This window comes from Carcharodon carcharias, chromosome 1 (genome assembly GCF_017639515.1).
Source record: "Carcharodon carcharias isolate sCarCar2 chromosome 1, sCarCar2.pri, whole genome shotgun sequence".
In the NCBI taxonomy this organism is placed as follows: Eukaryota; Metazoa; Chordata; class Chondrichthyes; order Lamniformes; family Lamnidae; genus Carcharodon; species Carcharodon carcharias.
Window position 1 is genome coordinate 178603453 of NC_054467.1, and position 15271 is coordinate 178618723.

At 38.3% G+C, this 15271-nt stretch overlaps 1 protein-coding gene across 1 annotated transcript in view; it reads right to left on the bottom strand.

Annotated features, from left to right (window-relative positions):
- The window catches only part of mtrex (Mtr4 exosome RNA helicase), a 163301-nt gene that overhangs the window by 5063 nt on the left and 142967 nt on the right, over positions 1 to 15271 (bottom strand). Inside the window, exons 24-25 of the mRNA XM_041193483.1 lie at positions 13986 to 14042; positions 5554 to 5716 (exon numbers count right to left, since the gene is read on the bottom strand). Of these exons, the coding sequence (XP_041049417.1) occupies positions 5554 to 5716; positions 13986 to 14042 (220 nt within the window). The remainder of the gene's footprint in view (positions 1 to 5553; positions 5717 to 13985; positions 14043 to 15271) is intronic.

Here is a 15271-nt window from a genome sequence, read left to right on the forward strand (position 1 = left end):
TTAAAAGTACAGAAATACCTTTACACTTGGGTAATTATCAAGGGGGAGGTGATGAAGTAGCAAAGTTGAACAGGGGAACATGATCTAAAAGGTTTTTGAGTAAAGTTTTGAAGACAAGGTGGAAAGTGGAATGATAGCGATGCTGAGAGAAGGGTGTTCAGGGTCCAGAAGGAACAGTCACCCATAATGGAATAGAAAATGAGCAGCGGGCTGGTGTTGGAGGCCCAGAAATAGCAAACATGGCCATAGGGCTGGAGTATAATGCAAGGGCTGAAGCCATGAAATGACTTGAGTGCGAGGAAAATAAACTTAAAAGTTGATCCTGGGACACGGAAAGCCAATGAGAGCTTAGTAAAAATGTAGATGGCAGGGATGTGGGTCTCAGTACAAGTGCACATGCCTGGCATTCTGGATCATTTGTAGTTTGTGAATGGGAGAAGTGGTGAGGGCAGGAAAGAAAAATTTGGAAGTCAGTTATGAAGTGCGACAGGTGTTGATTAGGATTTTGGCAGCAGAGGGGGAGACAGGGTGAAAACAAGGGATGTTGCATAAATTTGTCTTTTTCTTTCAATGATGACTTTAAAACTTCAATCTGGAACTATAGGAAGTCCCAGCAATTAGTTTTTGTTCTACTTGTACAATGGGTTTGTCGCAAGAAGTTAATGCCTGTCTTTTGGTGGCAGGGAGAGATTTAAACATTCATATTTCCTGTTGAGAATTCAGTTCCAATGAAAAGTCATGTAAAGCAGAATTCAGTATATTTGTGGTATTAACTTTATATACAAGATGGGTTTTTGTAATAAAACAGTTGACTCAGTTGTATTTAGCATTCCCCTTCTTACTACAAGAATGTTACTTGAATAAATTTAAAAGGACATATGTCAGGATCCGATGCTTTACCAAATGAATGGCAAATATGGCATGAATGGAAGTCAATGGTAAGCTGAATGAATAACTTACCACAAGCCAATACTTTCATGTACAACATGCATCCTACTTACAGCAAAAACTTAATGATTTACAAGTTTAAACACACTCCATTATATATTCATTTTGGATGCATTGTTTAAATGTGGAGTACTACAAAGTGACAAGCCCAGTGTCATGACATCATGTTTGCAATGTGACTGATATTAGCTTTATTTAATGTATGTTGCAGCAATGTGCATTGCTGAATAAAGCTAATGTGTCATTAAAAAGATATGGTGGTTGCTCAGGGAAGTGTAATCCACAAGGCACAAACCTCAGATTTGGACTCCACCATTATGTGCAAATATAGTTGCATTTTGAGAAGGCTGTGCATCATTTGTACATACAGGGATTTGAAAACCTAACAAAAAATGTAGCACATTTACTTTCAACATTAACTGGGCTGTTATTGGAACAATTTTTATTTTTGCATGATAAAATAAACTATTTTCTTTGTTTGTTGGTCTACAAAGCTGCCAGAACCCCTGCAAATAAGCTGGCATACTTGCAAATGAACTTATATCCATGAATCCCAATGGTTCCAAGAAGCCCCAAACCCATCTGGAATGAATCATAACAGGGCAGAAACCCAAGGCAACTAAAGTTGCTACACATTCCAAAAGCAGAGCCACGCTGCACTTTGGCACAGATCAGGTTTCATTTTAATCTTTAATTACATGTTACCAGTACAAACTCCTCACTGCAAATGTACTATTAATCCAAGCATTTAAGTACAGGTTAGTAAAGCATCATTGACAACCTTAAGTTCTCCTGTGAAGTACTTTGAGATGTTTTACTATGTTAAAGGCACTATACAAATGCAAGTTGTTGCTGTTAGCAAAACTTCCGACTTCAATGCTTAAAAATCTAGAATGCAACTAGCTTCCAATCATACCTCATTTGAGAGTAAGTTAATGTGAGTTGGGTGGGTGGAGGGGGGCAATATTGATATCTACTGTTTCTAATTTACATCAATGACTTGGAATCTGAAACTCAAAGGAAATTGGTTCAACTTGCCAATTATACCAAATTAGGAAGTTCAGTGGAATCAAAAGGTGCCAGCTGTAAAACTGAAGAATCAGCTAACTAAAATGAGTGGGTCAAACAATAGCAGGTGAAATTTAATACAGACAAGGGTAAAATATTACACATGAAAATGAAAAATATGTGACACAAATATTCCAGACTGATGGTGAAATAGCTGATAATTTAAATTGAAAGAAACATAAGTGTTTTACTTGACTCAATACTCCAGATTATGCAGAGCAATCAACAATGCCAGTAGGACATTAAATTCCATGGCCAAAACATTGCAATATAAATCACAGGAAACTATGATCAAGTGTGCTCTGGTTACACACACCTTGAGTACTATACTCAGTTCTGATTATTGAGAAGAGCCTGGAGCTGAACGTTGGATTAGGGGTCTGAGTTATGAGACAAGATCTGAGAACCTTGAGTTTTTCAGGCTGAAACAGAGGCATCTTATAGAGATAGACATAATTTCTTGCATGAAATAGATAAATCATGCAATACCACTTTAAATTATACAGTGGGAACAGGAGACAGGTTAAAGTAGTAAAAGGTAACTTTAAAATCTTTTTCACATAAAGAATAAACAATACATAGATTGGACTTCTGGTCAGAATGTTGAGAGGTGAAAATTCTGGAATCATTAAAGAAACAATTAGGTGCAACAATGGGGGAAGTATAGGTCTGTTATGAATGGAAATACTGAGATGGGATGAATGGTTTTCTCAGCTGCAGTTATTTTGGGAATAGGATTTTATTACAGCCCTGTGTGATTAGAAGGGGCTAAATTATTTTCACTGCTTTGGAACATAATGGAAGCATCTCTATATAAAGAACGAGGAGGTGAAAGTTTGAGAGAAATCAATGTCCCTTACTGAGAAATCAAATGCTCAACATGAGCTTTCTTTACATAGAGATATAAACAAATTGTCCACCATCTCCAGTTAAATCTGAATCCCTGAACAAAGCAGTGTAAAACATTTATGTGTTCTTCTATGGTTATAGTGAGGCAATCTACCTTTAGGAATTTAAATATACGCTTTTGCATTCTTGTCAGGTACAATGGGTTCACTGTCACTATATCAAGTTCACTGATTGTGAGCTGATATGAGAGCAATCTTTAACAGGAAATAGTAAATACAAAAATATCTACCTAGTTTATTCAGGATAGGCTACCCAAGAAAGAAAGATTCAGGCCTTCTATGCTCACATCTTAAAAACAAAAAGCAACGCTAGTTCCCTTTTGTCTGACCAGTAAGGTGCTGACATTGCTGAAGTGCAAGACTACTGTGATATTGTCAGTAACCTGACTCATTATCCTGGATGTCTGCATCAAAACATTTAAGACCAGCCACATTGCTTTGAGATGGTTGATGAGGCCAGTGGGAGCAGGCAAATGTTAGACTGTAGGTCCTTTTTGATCACATATATCTCTTGAACTTAAAAGCTCTTAAACAAATTTTTGCCAGCTTCTACTCTTAGGTTTTAAGGTTTTGGGTAGACTCTTTATAAAAGCCTGGCATTGGCAACAGTCAAGTGAAAGTACCAAGTTTCATCCGAGCTCTATCTCCATCGTGAAACATAATGTGGAAAATTAACTATGCATATACATACTGAAAGCAGCTGAATTAACAGAAATGACCAGCCATATAAAGCTGATCTGGACTACATAAGATTGAAATTTGGAATGAAAAATACATCTAGATTAACATATGCAGCTGTGAAATCCAAATTAAAATAAACATAAAGGTTGAATGTTATGGAGGACAAAGCTGTGACACAGTGCAGTGTAGCGCCAGAATGGAGGAAGTTTATGTTTAATCCCAAATTTTAGTTGCTGCTGAGAGTAATTAATGGATGCAATGAAGGCAGGCAGCTCTCCATAGGGGGAATCCGAAGGACAGTTGTTGTCAGGTGCCCCTGGTGGCTGCCAGAGCAATAACATGAAAGAGGTCTGAGAAACAGGAGACACATAGCCAAACTTAAAAAAGGAGCTGGGGTGAAAAAAAGGGGTTTTCAAAGTATGTTAAAAATGGATATTATGGAAGCATCTTTATTAATAGTAATGTATTGGAAAATGTTTTTGCATAAAAACTTACAGAACCTATTATGATTTTGAGGGGCTTTTCCACTCAATTTCCTTGCCTTAGTACTCTCTTTGAAACTGTAGCTAAGGAAAGTAACAGGTTTTGATTCAGGGAAGAAAAAAAAAATCAACATGGATCCGCTAAGGGCTAATTATACCTCTTGCCATTTGGCTGATACTGAAAAGAACGGGCCAGCTGTCAATGCTCTTGGCCAGGGACTATAAACCATGGAGACCAAAATATTTTTGTATTCAATTTATTGGAATTCATAATTTTTGCTCACAAATTTAATTCTCAAAATGGGCTTGAAAGATATTAGAAGATAAATTCCAAAATCAGCTAATGTCATTTGGTTTAATTATCCTACTTTAACACTTAACAACCAAAGGCCATGCACAGAGAAACTATCAAAGTGATACTAAGAGGAAGAATGAACTAAACGTACTGCATAATCAAACTAGAACAATTAATCATAGCACTGCACAGCATAAAAGAAAGCACCAGCCCATTGTGCCTATGATACCCTGCTAATGACAACAATCTGTAAACTAACTACATATTGTCCCTAAAGACATTTACATTCCTTGACTTCAAAAATGTATCCACTGTTCCCTTAAAATATGCAAGTCCCTGCCTCAATTACTCCCTATAGAAAAGCGTTGCATGGTTTGTCAAGAAATTTCTCCTAATCTTTCTTTTCACTCTTAATGACAATTTTACGAGGGCCCAGATATTGTTTATGGTCACATGCAAAGAACAGGTTGTTCTTTCAACTTCCAACCCATTTCTCTGGCATTTCAAATCAACTTTGTTCTCTATTCCTCAGAGGTTTTACATGAAGGTTATTAGGAGATCATTTTCTCCCAGCTTCATTGTAAGTGAAATAACTTTACAACTACAACTGAAAAGTATTATAATTATCGCTGAAAAAAGACATCAAAGCTTTTCATCTTGTACTCATCAGGGCATTTGCAAGAATACCAAATGCATTCTCTTCTCATGAAGTATAAATTGTTGCCCCCTTTACATTTGGTATTCTTACAAATGTCCTGAAGAGTGCAAGACAAAAAGGTTTGACATGTCTTTTTTCAGTGATACTCAAGCTCTACACTACCAAATGATTATTTATTATGTCAGGAGTATGTTATATGGAAATAAAACTCTATGCATGCAGGTTTAAAGCTCCAAGTGTTATTAATTAAAGTTATGAAACAAGGTTTTAGCATTTAGTGCATCTAAAATGATATTGGGATAGCTATTAATGGACGAAATACAAACTGTAGATGCAAAACTACTTGAAAGCATCAATCTGTGATATTGCCTTGATACCTATAAATAAGCTTGTGGCTTCACATGGATAAAGGAAACTTTTTTTTCAAATGCTAAATCAAAATAGCTGCAGGAAAAAAGTATGCTACCAAGAACATTGTTATATTCAAAAAAAATTCATAAAAATATTTATTACCCTCAAAAACCTCTGTCATTTTGCAGATCTGAGCAAAAGTGGCTCCATTCGCCCATGTAAATACAACGTCCATTAAGTGGGGACGAAATGAGTCCAGGTACATTTCCTCATCGACCTCCAGTTTGGCTTCTGCTGAAACTTTGGCTATTCTCCTAGCACATTCCTGAAATCAGACACGAGAAAACATTACCTGAAGTTAATTTCAATTCAGGTTTTTGCAATCACAGAACAGGCATATAGTTTCACAAGGGATTTGTCTTCTCCATGCTTAAGAGGTGTTGGTATTTATTAATGTTCAAATTATATTGCTAACTGCATTGATGACACCTGTCTGCTTATAAAGGGAGAGTTATTGCTAGATCTACTCACGTGTAACATGGTCAGGTAGGGGAGATAAATGTGACTGAGAATGTCACAGATAGTGACAATAATATTAAACAAAAACAGAATTACCTGGAAAAACTCAGCAGGTCTGGCAGCATCCGCCGATGCTGCCAGACCTGCTGAGTTTTTCCAGGTAATTCTGTTTTTGTTTTGGATTTCCAGCATCCGCAGTTTTTTTGTTTTTATCGACAATAATATTAACCCTGATTTGTGGGTGGCGGGCTCCCAGAGGTAATGATGGGATAAGTGACCAGATGGTCTTATTTTGGTGTTGATTGAGAGGTAAATATAGGATTTTAAAAAAAAATTTAAATGTGGTGCACAGAATATAAATTCAAGTCTTTAACCCCAGGGGTCTGTGGACACTCAAGTCATTGGGCATATTCAAGGTAGAAATCAATAGATTTTGGGGTACTAAGGGAATTAAGGGATATGGGTATAGTGTGGGAAGGTGGAGTTGAGGTAGAAGATCAGCCATCTTCTTGAATGGCAGAACAGGCTAACATGGCTGAATAGCCTATTCCCGGTTCTTCTATTCTTAAATGGTTTTAAATTCAAATAAAATGGAAAAAAACATAGCACAAAAAGCAGAGCACCAGATTCATTTAAGGCATATTTTTGAAAGATGAGGAAAAAACTCTGTGAGATGAGGTGGAAAGAGATATTGGCACACAGGAAGTACTGTAGATCAGTATGGGAGACTGCAAAGCAGAACATCTATGAAAAAAGAAAATCATTTAATGTTTCAAAATGCTGTAAAAACAAGCTAAAACCACTGGCAACATAATGGGCCAAAGAGTATGATGAAAATGATGAGAGAACATGGGAAAATAAGGAAGGAGATTAAAAAACGGATAAGAAAACCATAAAGGTAGTATGAGGAGAGAATCTCAAAAATATATAAAATAATAATGTAATCCATAAATATATCAACAAAATTGTCAATTCACAGGTGGGTGTCTTAGAGAAGATAGTGAGTTTGTAGAGAATATGCTGAAATCAATGAAAGCTTTGCTTCAGTGTTCACAGAGGAGGGTATTGCAAAAAATATAAAATTGTGGTGATATAATAAAAAATAAAATATTCGGAAATGCAGTTAAGCTAAAAGAGGATAAGGGGACAAAGTGTGGGGTCTTAACGGGATACATCGGAGGATTCATTGGAAAATCAGGGAAGAAATATTTCAGGATTCTACTGGGACTGGATGTGTGTCAGAGGACTGAAGAGGAGTCAATGTAATATTTATTTTCAAAAGGGGAGACAGAGCTAACTCAGGTAATTACTTGCTAGTTTAGTTTAATATCTATGGTAAAATTCTGAAGACTTTAGTTAAAAATGAAATTGGATCAACAAAAATTTCAGTCAATCCTGAAAAGAGATCTTTAAGGAGGTGACAGATTGATGGATAAGAGAAAATGTGGAGTACATGGACTTTATGATCAAAATACAAAAGTAGAGACTCTTGTAAAAAACTAAAGGGTATAGAGTTAGGGAGAAAATTGGTACCAAATTAGATCCTAAACTGTTTAGAAGGAAAAAAATCAAGGGTGCTTAATTTTAGCGTGGTTAATTGCTTCACCATTGCTGGCTGTGCCTTCTATGCCCCAAGCTCTGGAATTTCCTTCTTAAACTTATCCGCCCCTCTAACTTTCTTTAGGATTCACTCTAAACTCTATCTCTTTGACCAAGCTTTTGGTCACCTATTTTAAGCCTCATATGGCTTGGTGTCAAATATTGTTTGATAAAGCTCCTGTGAAGCATCTTGGAATGTTTCACTATGTTAAAGGTGCTACATAATGCGTGTTATAACTGTAACTTTTGGAAACGGGTAGCAGAATCACAGATTACTGGCTAGAGACTCTTTCAGTTCACTGTCATTTGGATATAGGGCACAGGAGTAGTGTTCAACTCTGCACATGATACAAAAATAGAAGGCACAGTAAATCATTTTAAGGACTAATGAAAGCTGCGAGAAAATACTGATAAGATGGTGCAATGAGCAAAAGTGAGCAGTTAGAATTCAATGCAAGTGTGAGGTGATACATTTTGTTTTAAAAAGAATAATGTATATGATTTGAATGGGAATGCCAGGTGAAATAAAGAGCCGAGGGATCTGGATGTTCAGATTCACAAGACATTAAAATAACACCACAAGTGAATCGCACCTTAAAAAAGCTCTCAGAATATTGAATTTCATGGAAAAAAGTAGTTGAGATCTAATAGTAAATCTATATATAATCCTAGTAAGACCACAGCTGGGGTACTGTGCAGTTTTGAGCTTCACACTGCAGAAAGGGTGTTGAGGTAATCAGAAGGGTATTAACACAGAATAGAATACTGCGAGGTATGAACAAATACAAATACAAATACAAAGAAAGGCTTGAAAAATTGATGTTGACTTTGTAAGAACAAAGCAGATTATGGGTTGATCTAATAGAACTATTTAAAATGATTAAGAGATACAAAGAAAAAGTAGAAAGTAGCATTTGTATAGTGTGTTACATGACGCCAACCCATCTCAAATCACTTCACAGGTGATGAATGGCTTTTCAGGTGTAACTCTTTCGAGTACAAACACGTTTCCATCTGTTCCTATTCAGATGAAGTTACATTGTTTCATAGTTTGCCATTGTGAGATTTGAACTCTTGATACTCTTTTGAGTAAACCTGTTTCCATCTGTTTCAGATGAAGTTACATTGTTTCATAGTTTGCCATTGTGAGATTTGAACTCTTGATACTCTTTTGAGTAAACCTGTTTCCATCTGTTTCAGATGAAGTTACATTGTTTCATAGTTTGCCATTGTGAGATTTGAACTCTTGATCTTGGGGTTATAAACCCAGTACCATAACCACTTGGCTATTTAGGCCAAGCAAAGCATGGTCAACTGCTATCAGCTCTTTTGAGTACAAACCCATTTCCATCTGTTTCAGATGAAGTTACATTGTTTCATAGTTTTGCCATTGTGAGAGTTGAACTCTTGATCTTGGGGTTACAAACCCAGTACCATAACCACTTGGCTATTTAGGCCAAGCTAGTTTTGCCATTGTGAGATTTGAACTCTTGATACTCTTTTTGAGTAAACCTGTTTCCATCTGTTTCAGATGAAGTTACATTGTTTCATAGTTTGCCATTGTGAGATTTGAACTCTTGATCTTGGGGTTACAAACCCAGTACCATAACCACTTGGCTATTTAGGCCAAGCCCAAACCATCTGTTTCAGATGAAGTAACATTGTTCCATAGTTTGCCATTGTGAGATTTGAACTCTTGATCTTGGGGTTACAAACCCAGTACCATAACCACTTGGCTATTTAGGTGTAATCATTGCAGTAAAGAGTGGAAATGCAGCAGCCAATTAATGCACCGCAAGGTCTCACAATAGCAGTGAAATAAATTACCAATTAAACTGTTTGTGGTGCTGATTGGAGGATAAATATTGGCAAAACTATTGGGAAAAACTGCTTTTCTTCAAATAGTGCCATGGATTGGAACAGAATGTGGGCTCTAGAATGAAAAGATATAGTTATACGATTAATTGCAACAGATTTAAAAGGGCAGCAGAAACTTTCTTCCTGAGACAAGAGAATCGAGAGGCTGTAGTATGATATATGGAGTAGTGACTGAAGCTGAAACTACATAATATTTAAGAGGACATTAGATGACTGAAGGAAACTGAAATAAAGAGGCTACTTAGAAAAAGGATGGCCCATAAAATTTGTATGGCTGCCTGTGTGGAGATAAACACCGACATGGATTGGTTGGGCTCAAAGGCTTGTTTCTGCATTGTAATTTCTGTGTCATTTAATGGCTTATGCAGCCCGTAAGAAAGTAGAATAAAACAGCAAGACAATAAAACACAATATACATTAGAATCAATATTATTCAGATAATATTTAATGTCAGATCATGCAAGTCTTCCTAAAGTCTTTGTATGGCACATCTTGACTTGTTTTTCCAATTTTCTTGGCTTATAGTGTTCACATTTACCTTTAACCAAAATGAAACTCAGGAAGCAAGTTTGAAACTATTGAAATAAAAATAAAATGAAAAAACTCAGCAGGGCTGGCAGTATCTGTGGAGAGTGAAATAGATTCCAATATGACTCTTCTACAGAACTTAGCTATTGAATTTTGCTTAAATTACCTATATTTAAATATCAAAAAATTAGATTAGATTATAATTAGATTTAGACATTTAACTTTGCATATGGCAAATGTATGGAATACTTCTGTATAATAAAAGCAAAATACTGTGGACGCTGGAAATCTGAAGTAAAAACAGAAAATGCTGGAAAAACTCAGCAGGTCTGGCGGCATCTGTGGAGAGAGAAACAGGGTTGTTTCTCTATCAGGTTCAGGTAAAACCTTCGACCGCTTGAGTTCAAATCACTTCTTTACTGATTAAGATAGCAAATGAAAACCTCTTCTGTCTATAATTTCCTCACAACTGATCTCCCAAAAATTAAACCACCACGTCTGTGTTAAGGCTAAGGTAGTTGCAACTACAGAGAAAAAAAAGGTAAATTACAAGCTGGTAGCCACCCCAATCAATCTGAATTATTTGCTTCAATATCCTGAACAGAGTATTGAAAATGGCACCTAACAGAATCATAGAAGGTTTACGGCACATAAAGAGGCCACTTGGCCCAGCCTGTATGTCCCGGCCGACAAACGAGCCACCCAGCCTGACCCCACTTTCCAGCATTTCCAGACACCTTTTAAATGAATTGAGGATTTCTGCCTCTACTACCCTTTCAGGCAGTGAGTTCCAGACTCCCATAACCCTCTGGGTGAATTTTCTTTTCCTCATTTTCCCTATAATCTTTCTACCAATTACTTTAAAACTATGCCCCCTTGATACTGACCTTTTCACTAAAATAAACAGGCTCCTCCCATTCAGTCTATCCAGACCCCTCACAATTTTGTGCATCTCAATCAAATCTCCCCTCAGCCTCCTCTGATCCTTGGAGAACAATCCCAGCCTATCCATTCTTTCCTCAAAGCTGCAAGTACCAGCCCTGGCAACATCCTTGTAAATCTCCTCTACATCCTTTCTATAATCAGGTGACCAGAACTGCACACAGTACTCAAGTTGTGGCCTGACTAATCTTTTATCTAGTTCCAGTATAAACTCCCTGCTCTTATATTCTATGCCTTAGCTAAAATAGCCATAGAAAAGTTAGGGCATAGAAAGAAGCCATTCTGCCCATCGTGTCTGCACCAGCTGAAAAAAACTAGCCGCCCATTCTAATCCTACCTTCCAGCAACCATAGCCTTGCAGGTTACAGCACCTCAGGAGTAGATCCAGGTACATTTTAAATTAGTTGAGGGTTTTAGCCCCAACCACCAATCTGGGCAGCGAATTCCAAACAGCTACCACACCCTCTGGTGAAAAGGTCTTTCCTATTATTCCCTCTAATCTGTTTAGCAATCAACTTAAATCTGTGTCCCTTGGTAACTGACTCCTCTGCCGTCCTTACATGTTCTGGCCTACATGTGACTTCTGTCTCACAGCAACATGGTTGACTCTTAAATGCCCTCTGAACAAGGACAATTAGGGATCGGCAATGAATGCTGGTTTAGCTAGCAATGTCCATATCTTATGGACAAATAAAAAAAAGCACTAATTACATAATAAATGAAAGGATTCCATTTGCCTTCTTAACCACCTTATCAACCTGTCCTGTTACCTTCACTCCAAGGTTTCTCACTTCCTCCACACCTCTCAGTATCCTTCCATTTTTTGTGTAATCCTTTGCCTTGTTTGACGTCCCCAAATGCATCGCTTCACACTTATCTGGGTTGAATTACATTTGCCATTTTTCTGCCCATCTGACCAGTCCATTGATATTTTCCTGCAGTATACAGCAATCCTCCTCAATATCTACCATGTGGTCAACTTTTGTGTTGTCTTCAAACTTTTTGATCATACCCCCTACATTTACGTCCAAATCATTTATACCACAGAAAGCAGGGGACCTAGTTCTGAGCCTTGTGGAACCCCACTGGAAACAGCTTTCAAGTCACAAAAACAACCATTAACAATTATCCTTTGTTTCCTGCCACTGAGCCAATTTTGTATCCAGCTTGCCACATTCCCCTGGGTCCCATGAGCTTTTATTCTTTTAACCAGTTTGTCATGTGAGACCTTGACAGAAGCAGTAAGTAACAATTAAATATTGGGAAGGCTGAAACCATTGCTTTCGATTCCTGCTCCAAACTATGTTTCCTAGCTACCAACTTCATCCCCCTTGCTAGCAACAGTCTGAGATTAAGCCAGGCTGTTTGCAAACTTGGTGTCATATTGACCCCGAGATAAATTTCCGACCAGATATTTGCGCCCTCACTAAGACTGCCTATTTTCACCTCCATTGCATCACCCCACTTTGTTCCTGTCTCAGTTCATTTGCTGCTGAAACTCTCACTTTGTTACCTCTGGACTTGACTATTCCAATACATTCCTGGCTGGTCTCCCATATTATTCATTCCATAAACTTGAGGACATTGAAAGCCCTGCTGTCCATGTCTTAATTTGCACCAAATCCCCTTTACCTATCACTCCTATGCTCACTAACTTACATTAGCTTCTATTCAAGCAATGATTTTAAAATTCTCATTTTTGTTTTCAAATCTATCCATGGCCTCACCTCTTCCTAGCTCTGTAATCTTCTCCACCCCCACAACCCTCCAAAATGTGTTCACACCTAATTCTGGCCTCTTGCGCATTCCCGATTTTAATCATTCCACCACTGGTGGCCATGCCTTGATTAGGCCCTGGAATTCCCTCCCCAAACCTCTAAGCCTTCTGTACCTTGCTTTCGTCCTTTATGACGGGACTGAAAACCAAGCTTTTGGTCATCTAACCTAACATCTATGTGGCTCAATATCATAACCTGTAAAGGGCCTTGAGATACTTAAATAGCAACTTTAAGGTAACAAACATATGTTGTTTTGGAAACTTGCAGTTATTTTAATATTCTTTCATGCGATGTGGGCGTCACTGGCTAGGCCAGAATTTATTGCCCAGTTGTAATTGCGCTTGTGAAGGTGATGGTGAGCCACCTTTTTGAACCGCTGTATCTGGTGCAGATACAACCCAAAGTGCTGTTAGAAGGGAACCACGAGTTTAATCCAGTGGCAATGAAGCAACAGTGATGTCTTTCCAAGTCAGAGCAGTGAGTGACTTGGAAGGGAACTTGCTGGCGGTGATGTTTTCAAGTGTCTACTGCCTTTGTCTTTCTAGGTGATAGAGGTTATAGGTTAGGTAGGTGCTGTCAAAGAAGCCTTGGTGCATCTTGTATATACACACTCCTTCCATTGTGCTTTGGTGGTGGAGGGAGAGGACGTTGAAGTTGGTGGATGGGGTGCCAATCAAATGGGCTGGATGGTTTCGAGCTTCATCAATGTTATTGCAGACACACACATCCAGGCAAGTGGAGAGTATTCTATCACACTTCTGACTCTGACCTGCTCTTGTAGCCACAGTATTCATATGGCTGGTTCAGTTCAGTTTCTGGCCAATGGTAACCCCCAGGATGTTGATAGTGGGGAGATTCAGCAATGATAATGCCATTGAACATAGAGGGGAGATGGTTCGATTCTCTCTTGTTGGAGATGGCCATTGTCTGGCACTTGTGTGGCACAAATGTTATGTTATTTTAGTTTATAGAACTTGCTTTGAAAGCAGTACTGAAGAAATCTTGGGAAAATTGAAAAAAATTTCTCTGCAGAAAAGTACAGCTAGTTTTGTACACATTGTAAAATTAGTTACCAAAGCTTTTGTTGGTGGGAGGATGGATGGGGGCGAGGGGTCTGTGGAGGGATTCTGTGCACAAAATATGATCAAAACCGATCCCAAAAGGCATTGTAACAGAAAAATAGCTACAAAACTATGGCTTATTTGTCACTTTAAGTAGAAATACAACAATAAAAATAAATAGCTATTAATGATTTGTACAAGTGTATGAACAGTACCCTAAGTGTCTGAATAAGTACATCCAAACAGAAGAGCAGTTTCAGTGACAACTAGCTATTAAGAAATACCTTACCTGCATCTGTCGTAATGGGCCTGCTAGTTGTTCTGTCAGTTTGGGCATTTCATTTGCCTATAAATTAAATTACACACATTCAAATTACAGTATCGCTCAATAGTTATTGTGCATTAAATAGATGATTCAGAGATTTAGCGCTACACAGCAGTGGGAATCTCCCAATTTTTAGTCTTGTTGGATCACTTAGATGCATATCACAGACCCCAATGGGCCAGATACAAAGTTTAAACAAACATTCCCAATTATGTGCACATGGCTGAAATTGCTGATTCAAACAGATCTTGGGATTCAGATTGAGGACTTATACATTAATAAAAGAATGGTACTGAGAACAGACATTTCTGCAAAAGACAACAGGAAAAACAGAGTGAAGTAAAACATTTTAGCGGTCAGGCTATTTTAGCTGGGGTTCCAAAGTCCAGCTTTTGGATCAGGGTTGTAATTTTGTATGATTGCATTAGATTAACAAAAATACACAAAGTTGTTACATTTCTGTGATGTATCAGGGATGGAGAAAGTTATTTGGGCACTTTGTTCCAGAAGGCAGTCACACCCTTGAGGACAAGGTCTTCTGGTGGTTAGGAAAAGGGGGTGTGACTGCAAGTGAGGAAGGTAAAGTGATCAAGAAGGTACAGGTGAAGGATCCACAGCCCTTGCAATTATCCACAGGTTTAAGGTTCTTGCACCTTGAATGAATGAGAGTGGGGTCTGCAGAGTAGATGAACGAATAACTAGGAATGAAGCTGTAGTAGGGAACGGTATAGTCAGGAGGGTAGACACAGGTCTCTGCAGCTGAGAGCGATTCCAGAAGGCTATGTTGCCTGCCCGGTGCCAAGGTTTGGGACACCTGATCGGGCTGGAGAGGAACTTGCAGTTGGAGGGGAAAAATCCAGTGGTTGTGGTCCATGTGGGTGTCAATGATATAGATAAGACTAGGATAGAGGTCCTGCTTAGGGATTATGAGCAATTAGGGGCAAAAGTAAAAAGCAGAACCACAAAGGTAATAATCCCTAGAATACTACCTGAGCCATGAGCAAATTGGCGTAAGGTAAATAAGATTAGAGAGTTAAATGCATGGCTCAAAGATTGGGGTGGGAGAAAAGGGTTTCAAATCATGGGGTACTTCACCTGAGCTGAGGAAAGTGGGAGCTGTACCGATGGAACGGATTTCACTTGAACTATGCTGGGACCGGTGTTCTGGTGAGTCGTATAACTAGGGCAGTAAAGAGGGCTGTAAACTAAATGGTTTTGGGCTGGGGGCGGGGAGGGATCATGTGAGCAGA